Source organism: Notolepis coatsorum, assembly GCF_963971535.1.
Source record: "Notolepis coatsorum genome assembly, chromosome: 8".
Classification (NCBI taxonomy): domain Eukaryota; kingdom Metazoa; phylum Chordata; class Actinopteri; order Aulopiformes; family Paralepididae; genus Notolepis; species Notolepis coatsorum.
The window spans coordinates 42,467,876-42,489,091 of NC_140172.1; the positions used below are offsets into that span (position 1 = coordinate 42,467,876).

The following is a 21,216-nucleotide window of genomic DNA, read 5'->3' on the forward strand; positions in this document are numbered from 1 at the left end:
AGGAACCACTAGAGAGAACAAGAACCACTAGAGAGAACAGGAACCACTAGAGAGAACAGGAACCACTAGAGAGAACAGGAACCACTAGAGAACAAGAACCACTAGAGAACAAGAACCACTAGAGAACAAGAACCACTAGAGAAAAATAACCACTAGAGAACAGGAACCACTAGAGCGAACAAGAACCACTAGAGAGAACAGGAACCACTAGAGAGAACAAGAACCACTAGAGAGAACAGGAACCACTAGAGAACAGGAACCACTAGAGCAAACAAGAACCACTAGAGAGAACAGGAACCACTAGAGAACAGGAACCACTAGAGAGAACAAGAACCACTAGAGAGAACAGGAACCACTAGAGAACAAGAACCACTAGAGAACAGGAACCACTAGAGCGAACAAGAACCACTAGAGAGAACAGGAACCACTAGAGAACAGGAACCACTAGAGAACAAGAACCACTAGAGAGAACAGGAACCACTAGAGAACAAGAACCACTAGAGAACAGGAACCACTAGAGAGAACAAGAACCACTAGAGAACAGGAACCACTAGAGAACAAGAACCACTAGAGAACAAGAACCACTAGAGAGAACAGGAACCACTAGAGAACAGGAACCACTAGAGAACAAGAACCACTAGAGAGAACAGGAACAACTAGAGAACAAGAACCACTAGAGAACAGGAACCACTAGAGAGAACAAGAACCACTAGAGAGAACAGGAACCACTAGAGAACAAGAACCACTAGAGAGAACAGGAACCACTAGAGAACAGGAACCACTAGAGAGAACAAGAACCACTAGAGAGAACAGGAACCACTAGAGAACAAGAACCACTAGAGAACAGGAACCACTAGAGCGAACAAGAACCACTAGAGCGAACAAGAACCACTAGAGAGAACAGGACCACTAGAGAACAGGAACCACTAGAGAACAAGAACCACTAGAGAGAACAGGAACCACTAGAGAACAAGAACCACTAGAGAACAGGAACCACTAGAGAGAACAAGAACCACTAGAGAACAGGAACCACTAGAGAACAAGAACCACTAGAGAACAAGAACCACTAGAGAACAGGAACCACTAGAGCGAACAAGAACCACTAGAGAGAACAGGAACCACAAGAGAGAACAAGAACCACTAGAGAGAACAGGAACCACTAGAGAACAGGAACCACTAGAGAACAAGGACCACTAGAGAGAACAGGAACCACTAGAGAACAGGAACCACTAGAGCGAACAAGAACCACTAGAGAGAACAGGAACCACTAGAGAGAACAGGAACCACTAGAGAACAAGGACCACTAGAGAGAACAAGAACCACTAGAGAACAGGAACCACTAGAGCGAACAAGAACCACTAGAGCGAACAAGAACCACTAGAGAACAGGAACCACTAGAGAGAACAAGAACCACTAGAGAACAGGAACCACTAGAGAACAAGAACCACTAGAGAACAGGAACCACTAGAGAACAAGAACCACTAGAGAACAAGGACCACTAGAGCGAACAAGAACCACTAGAGAACAAGGACCACTAGAGAACAGGAACCACTAGAGAACAGGAACCACAAGAGAGAACAAGAACCACTAGAGAGAACAGGAACCACTAGAGAACAGGAACCACTAGAGAACAAGGACCACTAGAGAGAACAGGAACCACTAGAGAACAGGAACCACTAGAGCGAACAAGAACCACTAGAGAGAACAGGAACCACTAGAGAGAACAGGAACCACTAGAGAACAAGGACCACTAGAGAGAACAAGAACCACTAGAGAACAGGAACCACTAGAGCGAACAAGAACCACTAGAGCGAACAAGAACCACTAGAGAACAGGAACCACTAGAGAGAACAAGAACCACTAGAGAACAGGAACCACTAGAGAACAAGAACCACTAGAGAACAGGAACCACTAGAGAACAAGAACCACTAGAGAACAAGGACCACTAGAGCGAACAAGAACCACTAGAGAATAGGGTTGGGCATCGTTTGGATTTGAACGATTCCGGTTCCGATTCCGATTCTCCATATCGATTCCTGTTCTAAACGATTCTCGATTCCGATTCTTTGAGGTGCAGGTCAAAACAGGTCACAGCTTATTTCGAAGGAGATTTTTTATTTTTTTTTTATTTCAAAAAGAAAATCATACTATTCACATTTTCAGTTGACTTGATACAGTTTAATTTGGTTGCTGTACTGTAACTAGGGTATTAATTAACAAAGAAAAAAAAAGAAAGAAAAAGTTAAAAAAAGTAATAAAAAAAAATATAAAAAAAATAATCAAAATTTAGAATCGAAATTCAAATATGTTACTTCCGGTTCCAGAACCGGAAGTTAGGAACCGGTTCCTATTAGAACCGGTTTTCGGTGCCCAACCCTAAGTGTGTGGTGTGGTGTGGTGTGGTGTGTGGTGTTGTGTGGTGGTGTGGTGTGGTGTGGTGTGGTGGTGTAGTGTAGTGTGTGGTGTGGTGTGGTGTGGTGTGTGGTGTTGTGTGGTGGTGTGGTGTGGTGTGGTGTAATGGGATGATAGTGTAATGGGATGATAGTGTATTGGGATGATAGTGTAATGGGACGATAGTGTAATGGGATGATAGTGTATTGGGATGATAGTGTAATGGGACGATAGACTCCCTAGTGTTATCTTTCACAATGGGATGATAGTGTAATGGGATGATAGTGTAATGGGATGTTAGTGTATTGGGATGATAGTGTAATGGGATGATAGTGTAATGGGATGATAGTGTAATGGGATGTTAGTGTATTGGGATGATAGTGTAATGGGACGAGAGCGTAGCTCTGAATGACTACACTGGGATCTATCTTTGGCCTGGATGGTAAACGTCTCCATGACAACCCGGGGATAAAAGCAGTGGGTCATGTCTAGCTGGTGATGTGTGTTCATTGTAGAAAACCCACCCGTCTGCTGGAGTTGGTAGCAGGGCTGTGGAAAACAGAAAAGAGCGCATTGAGCCCTCCACTAAAGGGCTGGTCCCAAAGGATTCTGGCATGGAGCTCACCCTGAGAACAATTTAGACTTTTCTTCTCGTGAAATGAGGAACATTCAAAGTCTTACCGTTTAACCCTTTCACTAGCACACTACAGCCGTCTGTAGTGTGGTAGTGAAAGGGTTCACCTTATGTAGTGTGGTAGTGAAAGGGTTAACCCTTTGTTGTGTGGAAGTGAAAGGGTTAACCTTCTGTATTGTCGCAGAGAAAGGGTTAACCCTTTGGTATTGTGGTCGTGACAGGGTTAAAGGTGTAAATCTGTGAAAACACATTGACCGGCTAAACTTTGGCTGAACTTGTCAATTTTGAAGAGTGCTAGAAAAACACTCTTTTAAGACCTTTGTCTGTCCATCACAACTCACACTGTAAAGAAACCTCAATGGGGTTTACAAGCTCAAATGTTACGTAAACCTCTGACCATTTTCCGACTGAAAAAAAACACTGTCGTGTGGTGTGGTGTAGTGTGGTGTAGTGTAGTGTGTGGTGTGGTGTAGTGTGGTGGTGTGGTGTGGTGTAGTGTGGTGTAGTGTAGTGTGTGTAGGGTTGGGCATCGTTTGGATTTGAACGATTCCTGTTCCGATTCCGATTCTCCATATCGATTCCTGTTCTAAACGATTCTCGATTCCGATTCTTTGAGGTGCAGGTCAAAACAGGTCACAGCTTATTTCGAAGGAGATTTTTTTTTTTTTTTTTTTTTTTCAAAAAGAAAATCATACTATTCACATTTTCAGTTGACTTGATACAGTTTAATTTGGTTGCTGTACTGTAACTAGGGTATTAATTAACAAACAAAAAAAAAGAAGAAAAAAAAAGTTAAAAAAAGTAATAATAATTAAAAAAAAATCGAAATTTAGAATCGAAATTCTATTCCAGAACCGGAAGTTAGGAACCGGTTCCTATTAGAACCGGTTTTCGGTGCCCAACCCTACTAGAGAACAAGGACCACTAGAGAACAGGAACCACTAGAGAACAAGAACCACTAGAGAGAACAAGAACCACTAGAGAACAGGAACCACTAGAAAACAAGGACCACTAGAGAGAACAAGAACCACTAGAGAACAGGAACCACTAGAGAACAAGGACCACTAGAGAGAACAAGAACCACTAGAGAGAACAAGAACCACTAGAGAGAACAAGAACCACTAGAGAGAACAGGAACCACTAGAGAACAAGGACCACTAGAGAGAACAAGAACCACTAGAGAGAACAAGAACCACTAGAGCGAACAAGAACCACTAGAGCGAACAGGAACCACTAGAGAGAACAAGAACCACTAGAGAGAACAAGAACCACTAGAGAGAACAAGAACCACTAGAGAGAACAAGAACCACTAGAGAGAACAGGAACCACTAGAGAACAAGGACCACTAGAGAGAACAAGAACCACTAGAGAACAAGAACCACTAGAGAGAACAAGGACCACTAGAGAGAACAAGAACCACTAGAGAACAAGAACCACTAGAGATAACAAGAACCACTAGAGAGAACAGGAACCACTAGAGAGAACAGGAACCACTAGAGAACAAGGACCACTAGAGAGAACAAGAACCACTAGAGAGAACAAGAACCACTAGAGAGAACAGGAACCACTAGAGAACAAGGACCACTAGAGAGAACAAGAACCACTAGAGAACAAGAACCACTAGAGAGAACAGGAACCACTAGAGAACAAGGACCACTAGAGAGAACAGGAACCACTAGAGGACAAGAACCACTAGAGAGAACAAGGACCACTAGAGAGAACAGGAACCACTAGAGAACAAGAACCACTAGAGAGAACAAGAACCACTAGAGGACAAGAACCACTAGAGAACAAGAACCACTAGAGAGAACAAGAACCACTAGAGAGAACAGGAACCACTAGAGAACAGGAACCACTAGAGAACAGGAACCACTAGAGAGAACAAGAACCACTAGAGAACAAGAACCACTAGAGAGAACAAGAACCACTAGAGAACGAGAACAAGAACCACTAGAGAACAAGAACCACTAGAGAGAACAAGAACCACTAGAGAGAACAGGAACCACTAGAGAACAAGAACCACTAGAGAACAAGAACCACTAGAGAACAAGAACCACTAGAGAGAACAGGAACCACTAGAGAGAACAGGAACCACTAGAGAGAACAAGAACCACTAGAGAACAAGAACCACTAGAGAACAGGAACCACTAGAGAGAACAGGAACCACTAGAGAACAGGAACCACTAGAGAGAACAGGAACCACTAGAGAGAACAGGAACCACTAGAGAGAACAAGAACCACTAGAGAGAACAGGAACCACTAGAGAGAACAGGAACCACTAGAGAGAACAAGAACCACTAGAGAGAACAAGAACCACTAGAGAACAAGAACCACTAGAGAACAAGAACCACTAGAGAACAAGAACCACTAGAGAGAACAGGAACCACTAGAGAGAACAGGAACCACTAGAGAACAGGAACCACTAGAGAGAACAAGAACCACTAGAGAGAACAGTAACCACTAGAGAGAACAAGAACCACTAGAGAGAACAGGAACCACTAGAGAGAACAAGAACCACTAGAGAGAACAAGGACCACTAGAGGGAGCCAAACCTGGGACTTTTCATGCTGTAAACAACAACATAATTCTCAAGCCAAATGCATTTGGTTCAGTAGACTATTCATCCTGATGACATGTTACAGCATTCTGTTAAGAATTCACACAATCAGGTGCGGCTGGGTAGCACAGTGGAATAAGCACTCGTCTACCACCGCAACGACTCTGGGATCGAATCCAGCTGTCAGCGGTACCTCTGGCTTGGTCAGTCGTCCCTACTAACACAATTGGCAGTGTTAGCGGGTGGGAAGCCGGTGGGGGGGGTGTCCTGGTCGTTGTAAACTTCGACTCCTACTGGTTGGTCGGGGCGCCTGTTCAACAGGGAGGGGATCTGGGGCAAATAGCATGAACCTCTGCACGTGTTGGCATAACGACTAAATTGGGATGGGTGAAAAATACAGAAAGCCCCAAAAAATATAGAAAACAATTACAAAATGTAAAGTTAAAAAAGAATTCACACAATCAGTGTTACTTTGTGACTTCATGCTTAGTATCTACAGAGAAGAGGAACCTAAACAAGTTTCAACACTATTTGATGAACGTTGTTATTCAGCTGAAAGAGTTGTACCCTTCCTGCTGCCTTATCGTACAGAACTTTGGATTCGCTTTGGATAAAAGCGTCAGCTAAATGACTAAATGTAAAAATTGCAAAAACCAAACTTTTCCTTGATTAGTTGATTTTTAGTTTTCTATCTCAAATCGTTCAGATCATCTGTCTACTGGTCTTGCCTGTTCTCCAAGGCTACTACATAACTATCACAAGCTGCATGTGCATTTATTTTTACCGAAAATATTCCTTTGTATGGAAGTAAAAGCACTGAACATAATGTTGTTGCTGTGGAAAGAAAAAAATAATACTATATATATATATATATATATATCAGGGGTGGGGTAAAAAATCTATACAGCAATATATCGTAATATTTTGCCTGCCGACATTATATTGATGGAGTTTCAAGCTTTGATTTTGTCACAGTTTTATTATTAATTCATCAAATTAAATTATTATTATGTTTTTCTCAATTTCCTGTGAGATACTACATGCTAGAAATTTGGTATTTGGCACAGTGCTACAAGATGGTATATAAAATCCCATACATCTTCCACACCCTGAGTCATATATGGACATGGAACACCTCACATTGACCTGGAATGGCCACTTGGAGCTATAAGTCTACATTGTAGTCCTCTTCTGGAACTGGCCAATTAGAGTGGGACCCTTGCCGCATTTGGGTGTCTCTGTGCTGATGCATGGCAGGAGGACACGCTCAGTCCGGGAGTCTCTCTGATAGTAGGGACACACCTTCAGGTGCTCAGCCATGGATGGGACATCCTGGAAACACCAGCTGTCCACTGGGGAGAACAGGGTGCTGAACTGCCACACCTGAGGTAAAAGAGAGATGGGAGGGGGTGAAGGGGGGTGAGGAGAGAGGTAGTACATACTAGGGATGGCAGTATCGTTATTGGTCCGATACTGGCCAAATTCACAGGATCGGATATCGGAAGTATTTTCCGATCCGAAAAGCGCAAAGCGAGCGGTGTCACATGAACAGTAGTAGCGACAACAACGTTAGCTGAAGGTGAGTGAACTTGTTAGCAGCGCGCCGCAATCATGTCAGCTGTGTGGAGTTATTTTAATCTCAAAGAAGAAAAAGGCAAAACAGCCGAGTGTAATATCTGCAGCAACGCAAGTATTTCTAGGGGTGGAAACTTCAACACCACCATCTTAATTACACTTGCAGATTCATCATGGAAAGGAGTATGCCGAGTTCATACGTGCAATGAATGCCAAGAGGAAACGTTTTCCGCAAATAGCTAACATAGCTGGAAACCATTCAGAAGCTCCCTGTAGACGGTAACAAAGCAAAGCTGATAACCAAGAAAATAACCAAATTTATTGTGCTGGACGACCAGCCCCTTTCTGTTTTTGAAAATGCCGGTTTCCGACGCAGTTGTACATTGAACATTTGGAGCCTCGATACATGTTTCCAACCCGGCATTTTATCTCCGACCACGGCTATCCCAAATAAGTACAAGCAAGTGTACGAGTTAATTTCTAAATGCTTGGAAAATGTTACCACCTTGAGTTTCACGACTGATTCACGACTGACATCTGGAGTTGATATAAGCTAACTATCACCGACATCTAAGAAGGGAGATCCCCCCTTGAATGGCCCTTCTAAGGTTTCTCTCCTCCACACTGCCTGTGGTGCATTTTTTCCTATTGTTAGGTTTTAGTGAGTTTTTCCTTACCTTCGCGTGGGGTATGTCTGGGAGTGTTTGCATTCATTCATTTATTTTGCATTTATTTTAAATTTGTTGGACCTTATGGTGTTCTTGTTTTGTTCTTGACTTATTGTTATGTTTCTTCTTGACTTGTTTAAAGAAGACGTGTCCGGCCCATGGGGACATTAACGTGTTGTCGGGCCTTACAAATAAATTTGATTTGATTTGATTTGATTTGATAAAAGTAAAGACCCTAACCCTATCAAAACAGCAGTCAACGTGTATATTTTCAGCACTACGTTTTTTTACCAATAATTTTAAGTGTTATTAGCTAAATATGAGCGTATAAAAATCTCTGTACATTGCACCGGAAAACGGACGGTTTAGACGCGAGGACAGGAAGCCGTCATGAAATTGTTGTAGTCTTATTAACCAAAATATTTGAACAAAATAAAAAGCAGCAGCACTATTGCATAACTGAGTCATGTATGCTATGTATTTCTTCCTTTAGGGGAGTAGGACATTTGTTTCACAGTTTTAGCATGATGTTTTATAGATGGCTAGGTTAAACACAGGTTTTTGTTTTTAAGAGCGGGGGAAACAGTATCGGTTGGGTATCAGTATCGGACATGAAGAAGTGGTATCGTGCCATCCCTAGTACATACTGTGCATATTGTGTACACAACTAATTGTCAATATATGAGTTAAGCATTGTGTCTCTGACAGATTGAAGTGGGAGGGGGACAACATTAAGATTTCAGGGGGTGTCCACCAAGGGTTTCCTCATGGCTTTGAATCTGGCTCATGTCATAACCCCTCCCCATGTTGTCCTCCACACTCTATACAATCTAACAAATAAGAAATTAGCAACAAACTAAAAAGAGATATTTCAGGAAACGGAGGAGACATGTCCACCCAGATTTTTACTGGCAGGTGAACCCACCCTCTGCTTCACCCTCCACTTGGCCCCCCCGTGGGAGTAGGTCTTCCTCTCCCAGCACAGAGTGACCATCCCTCTGTCCCGCAGCAGAGAGGAGCAGACGTCCCTCATCAGCTGAGACACCAGGGCCAGCTGGGACAGAGACAGGCTGTCCAGGAAACTGGCTATGTGGCGTAGCACCTCATAGGGAAGGGCGTTGAACAGGTGCTCCCCTCCACCAGCTTCTCTCTCCCCTCTCCTTTTCTGGTCAGTGGTGGTGGTGGAGGAGGGTTCTTCTGCTGAACTCGTCAGGGCCAGCTGGGAACCCTCCCCTAGAGAGGCTGGGACGGCCGGACGCAAATTGTAGCTGCTGAGCTCCTGGCTGGAATGAATGGAGACATTACAGATCAAAAGTAGGCCTTTCTGTCCAAGCTAATCATAAGAATACCAGTCGCAATCATACACACACATAGCGGTAAGTTCAGAACGTTGGACCCCTAGCCCCTATTACCTACTCGTCAATGATGCTGTCGAAGGGGTTCTTTCTCAGCACAATCCATGCTCCTTAGTTAGCCACAGAATTAAGTAAGGGATAATGTATAGCTACGAGGTCATTGTCGCAAAATAATTGACCGACACAGAGTTTAGAACACCGAGGCGCCTCGCTGAGGTGTTTTAAACGTAGTGAAGGTCAATTATTTTGCGACAATGACCGAGTATAGGCTATACATTATCCCGCTTATTACATGGCTAACTTACTAACAATATACCTAATTCATTTTACACCATCGACAAGACGAGATCAAATGCAGACGCAGTTCTGTTCTGTCGCTCCGCGCTGTCATCGCCGGCAGCCGGCAGGTCTGTGGTCTGATTGCACTGATGAGTGATGACTGAGTGCAGCTGTGCATATGCTGAGCAGCTTTCATGACTGCGATCTGTGTGTCAGTGGGCTTGATTGGTCCAGCTGCGCACAGCGGTCATTATTGCTCGGCAGAGGTCCGTTATCGTGTAATAACGGACCTCTGACAAGCGCTATTGACCAATCACAATCAAGCATTTCGGCGAATGTTAAAACGCCATGTAATAAGTAAAGTTAATGGGGCCACTGTATAAGTAGTTATATACTACTGTGGGGTAGGTTTCAGATCTTATTTCAGGGCTCATACAGACTGAAAAGTGTCCCCATTCATCTGCTTTGTGGCTATTAACAATCATTGCAAAACTATAAGAAATAGGGCTACAAATTCTGAACTTACCCTTTAATCGAAAGAGAGTTGTGAGTTGTGTGCTCACATGTAGGTGACGGTGGCCTTGTGTGTGGAGGGCTGGAACCTCCTCTGGCTGTAAGTGCAGCCCAGGTAAGCCAGGGGACATCTCTGCTCAAACCAGCCATTCACACTCATCTGGATGTCATTGTGTACATTCCTGGTTATAAAGAGAAATGTATACATAGTTGACCTGGTAAAGCTGTGTTCTTAAACTCCTTCCTCCTAAAGAATTGATTCCTTTCAGATCTGAAAACAGCTCTGTTACTTGGGAGACCTGTAGGGCTACAGGGGGAATAATGTGGAGCACTGTAAAGAATGAAGAGAGAAGAAATATCTGGTATGTCGTGCAGACAGGGAAGATATAGCCTACTTAGCACTGTTGCCTCACAGCAAAGAAGGTTCTGGGTTCAAACCCCAGCAGGGGGCCTTTCTGTGTGGAGTTTGCATGTTTTGCACGTTTGCGTGGCTTTCCTCCGGGTACTCCGACACCAAAAGATATGTACGCAAGGTTTCCTGCCATTGCCCTTAACCAAGGTACTGGCATTACAACTGGAGTTGGTCCCTAGGCGCCACACTGTGTGGCTGCTCACTGCTCCTCAATAGTTACGATGGGTTAAATGAAGAGGAACAACTTAACAACTAAGAGCAAAGTCCCCCACACTGCATTCACTTATATAAAAAGGCAAAAGCTCTATTTTGGTCCTCCGTCAACAACAATTGGGTACCTCAGACGAACCATATAACTCTTTATTTTAAGTTTCATGTCACAGGTCGACAGGACCCTGCTTTAAAGGGGACCTATTTTACTCGTTTTCAACAAGTTAATATACTGTAGGCCTTTGAGGTCTCCTAAATATGTCTTTTTGCTGACCTGTTCTCAATGGGCTGTGTCTGTAACGAGTGAGCCACTCCTGCATCAGCAGTGGTGCACAGGCCTGTACTGTCGAACTAAATTGAGATCAAATGTTCAGACTAGATGTTACAGATCAAATACAGGGTATCACTCAAGATCCAGCTATAGCAATCCTAACGTTAGAAATGGCGTCAGAAACATATTTCAGGTAGAATTTTAGGTAGAAAAGAGAAGATTTTATGAAACAATCTTGTACACACTCATTTTGATCAGTGAGTTACCCTCTGTTGTACCCTCATTAGCTCTATGTGAAGGCTTCCAACATTTCTTCATTAGCAAAGTCTCTGCCCTCAGATCTCTCTCCCCCCTTGCCCCCCCCCCACCCCCCCCCTACAGTAGAGGTTGAGTACTTCATTATCTAAAGATGGTAAGTTAGAGTGTTGTGTTCAGTCAGACAGTAGACAAGTAGAGGTTGAGTACTTTATTATCTAAACATGGTAAGTTAGAGTGTTGTGTTCACTCATAGTTAAATACAGTAGAGGTTGAGTACTTCATTATCTAAACATGGTAAGTTAGAGTGTTGTGTTCACTCATAGTTAAATACAGTAGAGGTCGAGTACTTCATTATCTAAAGATGGTAAGTTAGAGTGTTGTGTTCACTCATAGTTAAATACAGTAGAGGTTGAGTACTTCATTATCTAAACATGGTAAGTTAGAGTGTTGTGTTCACTCATAGTTAAATACAGTAGAGGTTGAGTACTTTATTATCTAAACATGGTGAGTTAGAGTGTTGTGTTCATTCATAGTTAAAGACAGCAGAGGTTGAGTAGTTTCTTCTGATATCACTTTCAAACTCCAAGTTATTTAGATCCAAAACATTTTCTAACACAGATTCATAATGGTTCTTCAGTGCAAGGGTTCAATTTACAATCAATAATCCATTGTAGGAAAATCCAGAACAGCGTTTAGTCTGTGACGACGCGTCGCGATAATATACATGTATATTCCATAGTAAAGTACAGTTGACAGCTGCGTTAACGTTACAATGTTGTGTTCACAACACTGTTTAGTCTGTGACGACGCGTCGCGATAATATACATGTATATTCCATAGTAAAGTACAGTTGACAGCTGCGTTAACGTTACAATGTGTTGTGTTCACAACACTGTTTAGTCTGTGACGACGCGTCGCGATAATATACATGTATATTCCATAGTAAAGTACAGTTGACAGCTGCGTTAACGTTACAATGCGTTGTGTTCACTCATAGTTAAAGACAGCCGAGGGCGAGTCGTTTCTTCTGATATCACTTTCAAACTCCAAGTGATTCGTTGCAATGTACGCGGAAATGCTGCGTTGTGTTGCAATGTACATATGCATTTGTCTGAGCGGGGCGAAAGGAAAGGCGCATTACCGTACTGCCGTGCGGTGACGAATGCGGAAGCATTTTTGCACTCTTCCGCTGTCAATAAGCTACACGCGCCCAGGTCTCCCTCTCCTTCCTTTCCGATGCTATTAAACACCTGCGACCAACAAATTGCCCCTCTGATGCACTCCCCTCACGCATCCTAAAGGAAGTACCTGACTCTGTCCTCCTCGTATTATTACCTCTACTAAATGGCTGCCTCAGCAGACCCATCTCACAATTACCATTTTTATCAAGAATCCTGGAGCGCATAGTCTACATACAGCTACAATCATTCCTTGAACACAACAACATTCATGATAAATTCCAATCTGGCTTTAAACCACGACACAGCACTGAAACGGCCCTCCTCTGTGTCTTAAATGGCCTGATTTCAGCTGCTGATGCAGGCAACCCATCCCTACTACTACTCCTTGACCTCACAGCCGCCTTTGACACGGTAGATCACAACATACTTTTAGCTCGCCTCGAGCATCACGTAGGCCTTAGGGGCCCCGCCTTAGACTGGTTCCGGTCCTACTTATGCAACCGGACCTTCTCTGTCCAACTTGGTGACTTCACTTCCTCTGTGGCCCCCCTCACCTGCGGGGTGCCCCAAGGCTCGATATTGGGTCCCACCCTCTTCCTCTTATATATACTCCCCCTAGGCCAGATCTTGGCAAAACATAATATCTCATTCCATTGCTTCGCCGATGACGTGCAGGTCTACCTCCCCCTAAAATCCACCCAAGGGAAAACATCAATACAACCGCTACTTGACTGCCTGGCAGAGATCAAGTGCTGGATGTCTGAAAACTCCCTGACACTAAACGAAGGGAAAACAGAGGTCATTGTTTTTAATAGTGCCCCCCCGGCCCCCCTCATCGATGCACTTGGTCCCCTGGGTCCAAACCTCTCCACCTCTGTCAGGAACCTCAGGGTTATCTTCGACAGCCATTTTAAATTCGATAAACAGGTCAGCGCCGTAGTCAAAAACAGTTTTTACCACCTCAGACTCCTGGCGAAGACAAAGGCATACCTCTCCCAAAGTAACCTAGAGACGGTGATACATGCCTTTGTCACCACTCGCCTCAACTATTGCAATGCCCTCTACACAGGCATTGACAAATCCCTGCTTCGCCGCCTACAACTGGTGCAGAACGCAGCCGCACGCCTCCTCACCAAAACAAAAAAACATGAGCACATCAGCCCAGTTCTGGCCTCGCTCCACTGGCTGCCTGTTCGCTTTAGGATAGATTTTTAATTAGCCCTAAATGTTTTTAAATCACTCAATGGCACGGCTCCTCCCTATCTATCTGAGCTTCTTGTCACAGCTAAACTGCAGAAAATGCACAAAGCACATATGTAACATTTTATCAATGTTATGACTACCCCTCATCCTGTAAAAACAATGCACAACACAGGGAAAGGACATTTTCACAATAGGTCCCTTAAAGGTTATTTCCCCATGAACTTTGTGGATTTACTCTGTCAATGAACTGTGTGGATTTACTCTGTCAATGAACTGTGTGGATTTACTCTGTCAATGAACTGTGTGGATTTACTCTGTGAATTATATATTTTTCCGCCCCAGGATATGTGCTAGCCCACAGACACTAGAGACAATTGACTGTGAATTGGCTCAGGTGAACGGCTGTAGAGAGTATGAACTAATTGAAGGGGGAGGCTTGAGATGTATGTTTTCCCTGGGGATTGGCTGGGCATGTTTCTGGATATGCAGCTCTCCCCATCTCTACTGTTCTCCTAAGCTTTCCTATAGGAGGGTGATGAGAGGAGTTTGGAAATGGCAGACTGGTCCAACAAGGTAGTCTCATGACAGCATGCTGTCCATTCCACCTGCTATCTGTTACATTGAATTCTTCACCATCTTCAACCTAGCCACCCTACAGAGGGACCAGTGAATGGCCTGGCTTGGGCTCTCCTCCATCTCATCTTCCCCAAATTAAGTAACACTACTCTCACTATGTATATGTGCTTTTGGATGTTAAGCTGTGAACAAACACACCACTGATTCAGTTCTCCCTTGAGGTGGACTGAATCTACTTGGAACCAGCATTTTTCGTGCTTTTTTCCCAATGGACTTTGATTGCTGTTGCACTGTATTCCACTTCCCCTAGGAAGCCAGTATTTTTGAATTTTTTAGCTGACCCCCAAGTAGGGCTGGGCAATAAATTTTTTTATTATTAATGCCAGTTATAAAAGTTGTATTGTTATACAGTTCGTGTTCATGTTCTACCTCAGATTTGTGGACAGACTTGTCTTTCTTGCCCGCAACTTAAAGTAATGGCTTTGCTTGACCAAATTGAGATTTCTTTTTCTCTTGTCCATTTATTTAGTTTGCTTTCTAATTTGAAATACAGTTTGAAACCATCTGTACACAGTAGGCTATGTGTGCTAATCAGACTTGAGATTTTATTTATTTAATTAATTTTTCATTATTAATACCAGAATTGAGATTTAATTTATTTATTTTCATTGTTAATGCCAGTTATAAAAGTTTTATTGTTATACAGTTCGTGTTCATGTTCTACCTCAGATTTGTGGTTTGTCAAGTAGGCCTAGTTTGTCATGTTCTGACAATAAAGATTATTCTGAACCACAATTAACCTTCTGGTTTCTTCAGCTTTTCTTCAGCTTTCATTCAGCAGCAAAAATAGCCTTTAAACTTGACAGAAATTATTATTTCATGTATATAGAAATAATTATCGATATCGAGTGATATGAAAGATGTTATCATGATACAATTTTTGGCCATATCGCCCATCCCTACCCCCAAGGTTAGTAGATGAAGTAGGTCCCTCTGTGGCCGTGGCAGTGCAGTTCCTCTGCCCTAGACAGCCCACTGAGCGTTTAGTAGATTATTGCATGTTGTACCAGAAGTTACAGGCCATTGATTGTGTCTGCTTGCTAACGTTAAAGGGGAATTATTTAGCAATTTTTTTCACTATTTGGGCAATTTTACACAATTCCTGTGAGTCTATGGAACACATCTGTAAGGTTTTTTCAATAAAATTCATTGTTATGTATTTTTAATCAAGTACTTTGGTGGACCACTTTCTGCCCTTCCAGATTCCAAGCTGTTTCTGGCTGGGCTCCGCCCATACTCGCAATGCGCTTTGAGTGACAGTCACCCACCTGCACTGGCAGATACCTTTGGGGGAGAGAGAGAGAGAGAGGGGGGCGAGAGACAGATAGAGAGAGGGAGAGAAAGATAGAGAGGGGGAGAGAGAGAGAGAGAGGGAGAGACAGACAGAGAAACGAGAGCAGAGCCGTGTGTGTGCGGCTCGAGTCGCGAGTGTGTGTAAAAAGCAGGGACAGAGAGGAGAGGATCTCCCTCTCCCTCTCTCTCTCTCTCTTTCTCTTTTGAGGAAGTGGTGTCTGACAGGGAAACCGCGTCCGCATTATTTCCACTCGCTCCGTTTTGATCACAATTTCAACGTATCACAGTTGCTTGTGGGCGGCGGTGGCAGATCAGCACCTTCCTACGTAGGAGAGCGAGTCAATTCTGAATGGCTTGGTTCAGTGGGGGAGGATCTTGTGTCAGCTGAACTGAAGAAACGGGACTGAATGAGAATTTCAACATCTAGTCAGTGTTGGTACAACCCCACATTGCTAGAAAACAATGCAAACCACTGGAAAAGGCCATTTATAAGATAGTGGACCTATAACATAGCCCTTGTGGTTTTCTGTTTGATGGGTATCAAGAGTGGCCTTTTTCTTGGACTGACAATAGGTATAGTATTTATTGTGTAAACCTGATGCCATTACTAACCGTGCATACTAACCCCGTCCACACCAACAGTGTTTTCGGAAATCTGTCCACACAACACAAAAAAATGCTTACATGAAATAACCCTGAGAGGAGGCTGCAGAGAGCTCTCCGTGGTCCTGATTGCAAAGGATAGGGCCATTGGTTATGATGTGAGCGTCTTCCATAAGCTCTGGTTTCACCCATCCACACAAATACACCATGTATTTTTTAAAACAGAGTTTCTAAAAAATCTTCACTGCTAAAGCTGCACAGAAAACCTATGATTCCAAAGGTACCATGTGTACCTGTGAACACGTCCTAAATAATGTTGAATGATAGCCATGAACACACATTATGTGGATATTTTTAAAAACACAGTATTTTCTCTGCGTTTTGGCATCCCGTCCACACAAGTGTGGAGATTGTTACGAACTCAGTTTTGCCTGTATGTACGGGTGAACGGGTGAGGAGCTTTTGGAAAACACTAACATAAGGCAGATATGAAATTAGGTAAAAAGATGACATCCACCTGAAGTGTTTGGCAAACTCTCTGCGCTGGAAGGTATGTCCACAGAGGAAGGTGAAGGTGGAGCTGGCCTTGTTATGTCTGCTCGTCACGCCCTCCACCTGAAGCTGGAGGTGCAGCCGGAGGGCTTTGTCTTTGGTCAAGTCCGCCAGGGATGTGTTGCACCGAAATGGAGCAGACAGGAACTTGTAGGTCTGTGTCCCTTCATCCTGTAAGTGGTTGTCTCCACATGATGACTCAGCGATGAGGTGACCCCTTAACTCCTTCTCCAGTGAGCACAGCAGGGTGGCCTGTGGAGCAAATCAAAGTCACTCATAGTGTCATGACTATTCACCATAATGTTTTGTAGTCATTTATATAAATTAAGAAAGAGAATAGGGTAGTTGTTTATATTAAAGTAATGAGTCAAGAAAGAACAAAGGAGACCATGCAGACATGTTTACAGCCTTGCAGAAGGATGTGTTTCTAACTCTGACCTGAACTTCCTCCCAGACAGGCATGTCCTCGGTTGCCACACCTAGGTCGCTAGTGTCCACAAGAGTGCTCTTTTTCTTGTGGAAAAAGTTGCGACTCCTCTCTTTCCTGGCCTTGAAACTTGCGGGGATGTTAAAGGTGCGCACTGTGATGATCTTCATTGGTTCCACGTGTCCATACTCAAATGTCTTCACTGGGACTTTAGTCAGAAGGGTGGTGGTAGCAACACACATGCTCTCTGGGTCTTCTTCCACCAGAGTGCCCAGACCCTGCTCTTTCCCTTTATCCTTCCCTGCCGTAGCCGCAACACCAGCTTCCCTGCAGCCGCCCTTCTCCATGCTGAACATGCGCTCCCAAGCGTTGTAGTTCTGTAGCACCTCAGCATCCACACCTGAAGCAACGGCGAGGGCCTCCCTCTCTTCCTGGTTCAGCTCAATAATCGACTCTGGTTCAGGTTCCAGCTCAAACTCGTCCTCCACCTGATTGATTGATTGATAACTTTATTAACAGATTGCAGAATGGGTACAATACAGTACAGCTCAATACAAACAACTGCTAAGAGGATAAAGACCAGAAAAAGACTTTCGTCTTGTTTACATAAGGGTCCTCCATTTTCAATTCATCAAGACATTTATGACATACAGTACAAGACATACAAATATACGGTACTGTGTAAGAAAGAGAGAACATCATAAAAAAGATTTAATCCGAAGGGGAAAAAACTGTACATTAGAGGGGGTTGGGTGGGGGGGGATTCTGAAATTTACAAGGGCCAGTTTCTAATTACAGCCACCCGTAGGTGCTCTTTGAGAGTGATTTTGAAAGTGGGTAGGGATTCACATTCCTTTACGGCTGTGGGTAGGGCGTTCCACATTATTGTGGCATAATTGCTAAACGTGTTTAGTCCCATGTTTGAGCCGAATCTGGGTTGAACATGATTTGTGAAACTCCCTCTGGTGTTGTGGTCGTGGACTTCACTGACCTTTAGGAAGTATTTCGACAAGTACATGGGTATCTTTGTGGTGTAGTGTATCTTGTAGACCAGGCCCATTGCAAGTTGCTGTACTCTGTCGTCTACTCTAAGCCATCCTAGATTGTCAAAATGGGCAGGGGTGAGGTGGGTTCTAGGAGTAAGGCCAAGCAGTAGTCTGACCAGTTAGTTTTGGGATGTTTGGAGCCTTGTTTTTAGGGCCTTTGAGGTGCTTTGGTACCATGAGGTGCAAGCATAGTCATAGAAACCTTGAATGAGTGCTCCTATTAGAGTCTTCTAGGTATTCTTATTTTCCAGAGAGGAGATCCTGTACAAAGATCGTGTTCGTTGGTTGACTTTTTTTATTACATTGGTTGCCATTTTGTCACAGGAAAGACTTGCCTCTAGGATGGAACCCAGGTAGGTAATTTCATCTTTCCTTGTGACAATATTGTCACCCACTTTAACAGAGAAGCTGTTGGCCTTGCTGAGTTTGTTATTTGATCCAAAGAAAATGGATTCCGCTTTACCCAGGTGTAATGATAGTTTGTTATCAGCGAGCCAAGTGCAGATTCTACCGAGTTCAGAGCTGAGGGCTTTTTCAACCTGCAACTTGTCCCTGTCAGAGACCAGCAGGGCCGAGTCGTACGCGAACAGGAACAAGTTGCAGTCACAAGCTGATGACATGTCATTTGCATAAATTAGGAACAGTAAAGGTCCTAATATGCTTCCTTGTGGAACACCACAGCTCACTGGGAGGGGGGGGGGGGGCAGTGTACCGTTCACCTCCACCATCTGTTCTCTCCCCTCCAGGTAGGATTGCATCCAGCTCACTGAAGAACCTCCGTCTCATTGGTGGCAATGGGGCCATACAAGCTCATTGGCTCCCAGGTATAGCACTGTACCTTTTGCGCTGACCACCCTGCTAACTCCTTCTCCAAGGCAGCTTTCTTCTTCTCCACTTTCTCCCTCCTATTTTCCTCCACCTTCCTCTCTTCCTCCAACTCCTCCTCTGTCACCCTCTGGATCAGTTCGGGGAAGAGTTTCTGCATCTTCAGAGAGTGGAACAGGTGGTCCTGGTCTCTCAGGGCCATGGCTAGATCCAGACACTCCTCCTGCCTTCCCTCGTCCTTTAGCAGGTTGTCGTGGAGCTCTGTGGTGGGGTAAGCATGTGCGTCCTCAGCTGGCCAGCGGTTCCATTCCATGGAGCAGCACACCACGCTGGCTGGGCAGACTTGTAGGTGCGCCGCCCGCAGGGACCGAGCCATGTGGTTCCTGCAGCCATAGTCTGCGTTGAGGCAGGGGACCCTCACGTTGGGGCAAAGCAGCAGGTGCTCCTCCTCTTTACACAGGTGAAATATGGCTCCACAGTGTAGACGGCAGGGGATGACGGCACAGGACACCGAGACCTCTACTCTGGTCCTGCAGCCACGACTGTAGCAGCTCTCACAGTGGACATGGAGCAGGGATTTGGAGGACCTACAACGTCCACTCTAGATAGATAGATAGATAGATAGATAGATAGATAGATAGATAGATAGATAGATAGATAGATAGATAGATAGATAGATAGATAGATAGATAGATAGATAGATAGATAGATAGATAGATAGATAGATAGATAGATAGATAGATAGATAGATAGATAGATAGATAGATAGATAGATAGATAGATAGATAGATAGATAGATAGATAGATAGATAGATAGATAGATAGATAGATAGATAGATAGATAGATAGATAGATAGATAGATAGATAGATAGATAGATAGATAGATAGATAGATAGATAGATAGATAGATAGATAGATAGATAGATAGATAGATAGATAGATAGATAGATAGATAGATAGATAGATAGATAGATAGATAGATAGATAGATAGATAGATAGATAGATAGATAGATAGATAGATAGATAGATAGATAGATAGATAGATAGATAGATAGATAGATAGATAGATAGATAGATAGATAGATAGATAGATAGATAGATAGATAGATAGATAGATAGATAGATAGATAGATAGATAGATAGATAGATAGATAGATAGATAGATAGATAGATAGATAGATAGATAGATAGATAGATAGATAGATAGATAGATAGATAGATAGATAGATAGATAGATAGATAGATAGATAGATAGATAGATAGATAGATAGATAGATAGATAGATAGATAGATAGATAGATAGATAGATAGATAGATAGATAGATAGATAGATAGATAGATAGATAGATAGATAGATAGATAGATAGATAGATAGATAGATAGATAGATAGATAGATAGATAGATAGATAGATAGATAGATAGATAGATAGATAGATAGATAGATAGATAGATAGATAGATAGATAGATAGATAGATAGATAGATAGATAGATAGATAGATAGATAGATAGATAGATAGATAGATAGATAGATAGATAGATAGATAGATAGATAGATAGATAGATAGATAGATAGATAGATAGATAGATAGATAGATAGATAGATAGATAGATAGATAGATAGATAGATAGATAGATAGATAGATAGATAGATAGATAGATAGATAGATAGATAGATAGATAGATAGATAGATAGATAGATGTCAGAAAGTATATAGTACAAACAATGATATAGCATATGTATATTTACAGCAGAGTATTTTAATATGTTTAAATTAAATTTCAAATCTTTCAAGTTCCACCCTCTTTTAGCTTGACAGAGGAAAGTGGTGATAGACGGGTCAAGAAAAGAGGATGGAACTTGAGATTAGCATTAGGCTAATAGCATTAGGCTATTTAAAATGCTTCTGTGTTCATTCGGCACAATGAGAAATAAAATTGGTATCACTATCTGTCACTCACCATATCTTGTCAGTATGTATGTCACACAGGTTATGGGACCCTGTAAGATTATTAAAATGATACATGAGCATGTCAATTGATCTCTTTGTTTCTGGTCAAGAAACATGGGCACACCATACCATGTAGATCAGACAGTAAGGGACACAGGACAAAAACAACAGAGTTATGAGAAGGCTAGCTGGTCAAACTAGAGGTGGTGGCAGAGGATGAGAAGGATGCAGGCCACTATCCTGGTCCTGGAGAACCCCTCCCACCCACACATATGAGGAGCTAGCCAAGATGAGGAGCATGTTCAGCCACAGATGCATACAGTACCCCCCTGACACTAACCGCCTCAGCCAGTCCTTCGTGCCAGCAGCCATCA

General features: G+C 43.1%; 1 protein-coding gene across 1 annotated transcript; it reads right to left on the reverse strand.

Annotated features, from left to right (window-relative positions):
- Positions 1-6,755: 6,755 nt before the first annotated feature.
- LOC311233428 (F-box only protein 40-like) lies at positions 6,756-21,214 on the reverse strand (the record flags this gene model as incomplete). The annotated part of the gene is made up of 7 exons (XM_084320395.1): positions 6,756-6,965; positions 8,751-9,108; positions 10,023-10,154; positions 16,557-16,843; positions 17,030-17,506; positions 18,903-19,476; positions 21,183-21,214. The coding sequence occupies 7 exons, from the start codon at positions 21,212-21,214 to the stop codon at positions 6,756-6,758; spliced, it is 2,070 nt and encodes a 689-aa protein (XP_084176521.1).
- Between the last annotated feature and the right edge of the window lie 2 nt (positions 21,215-21,216).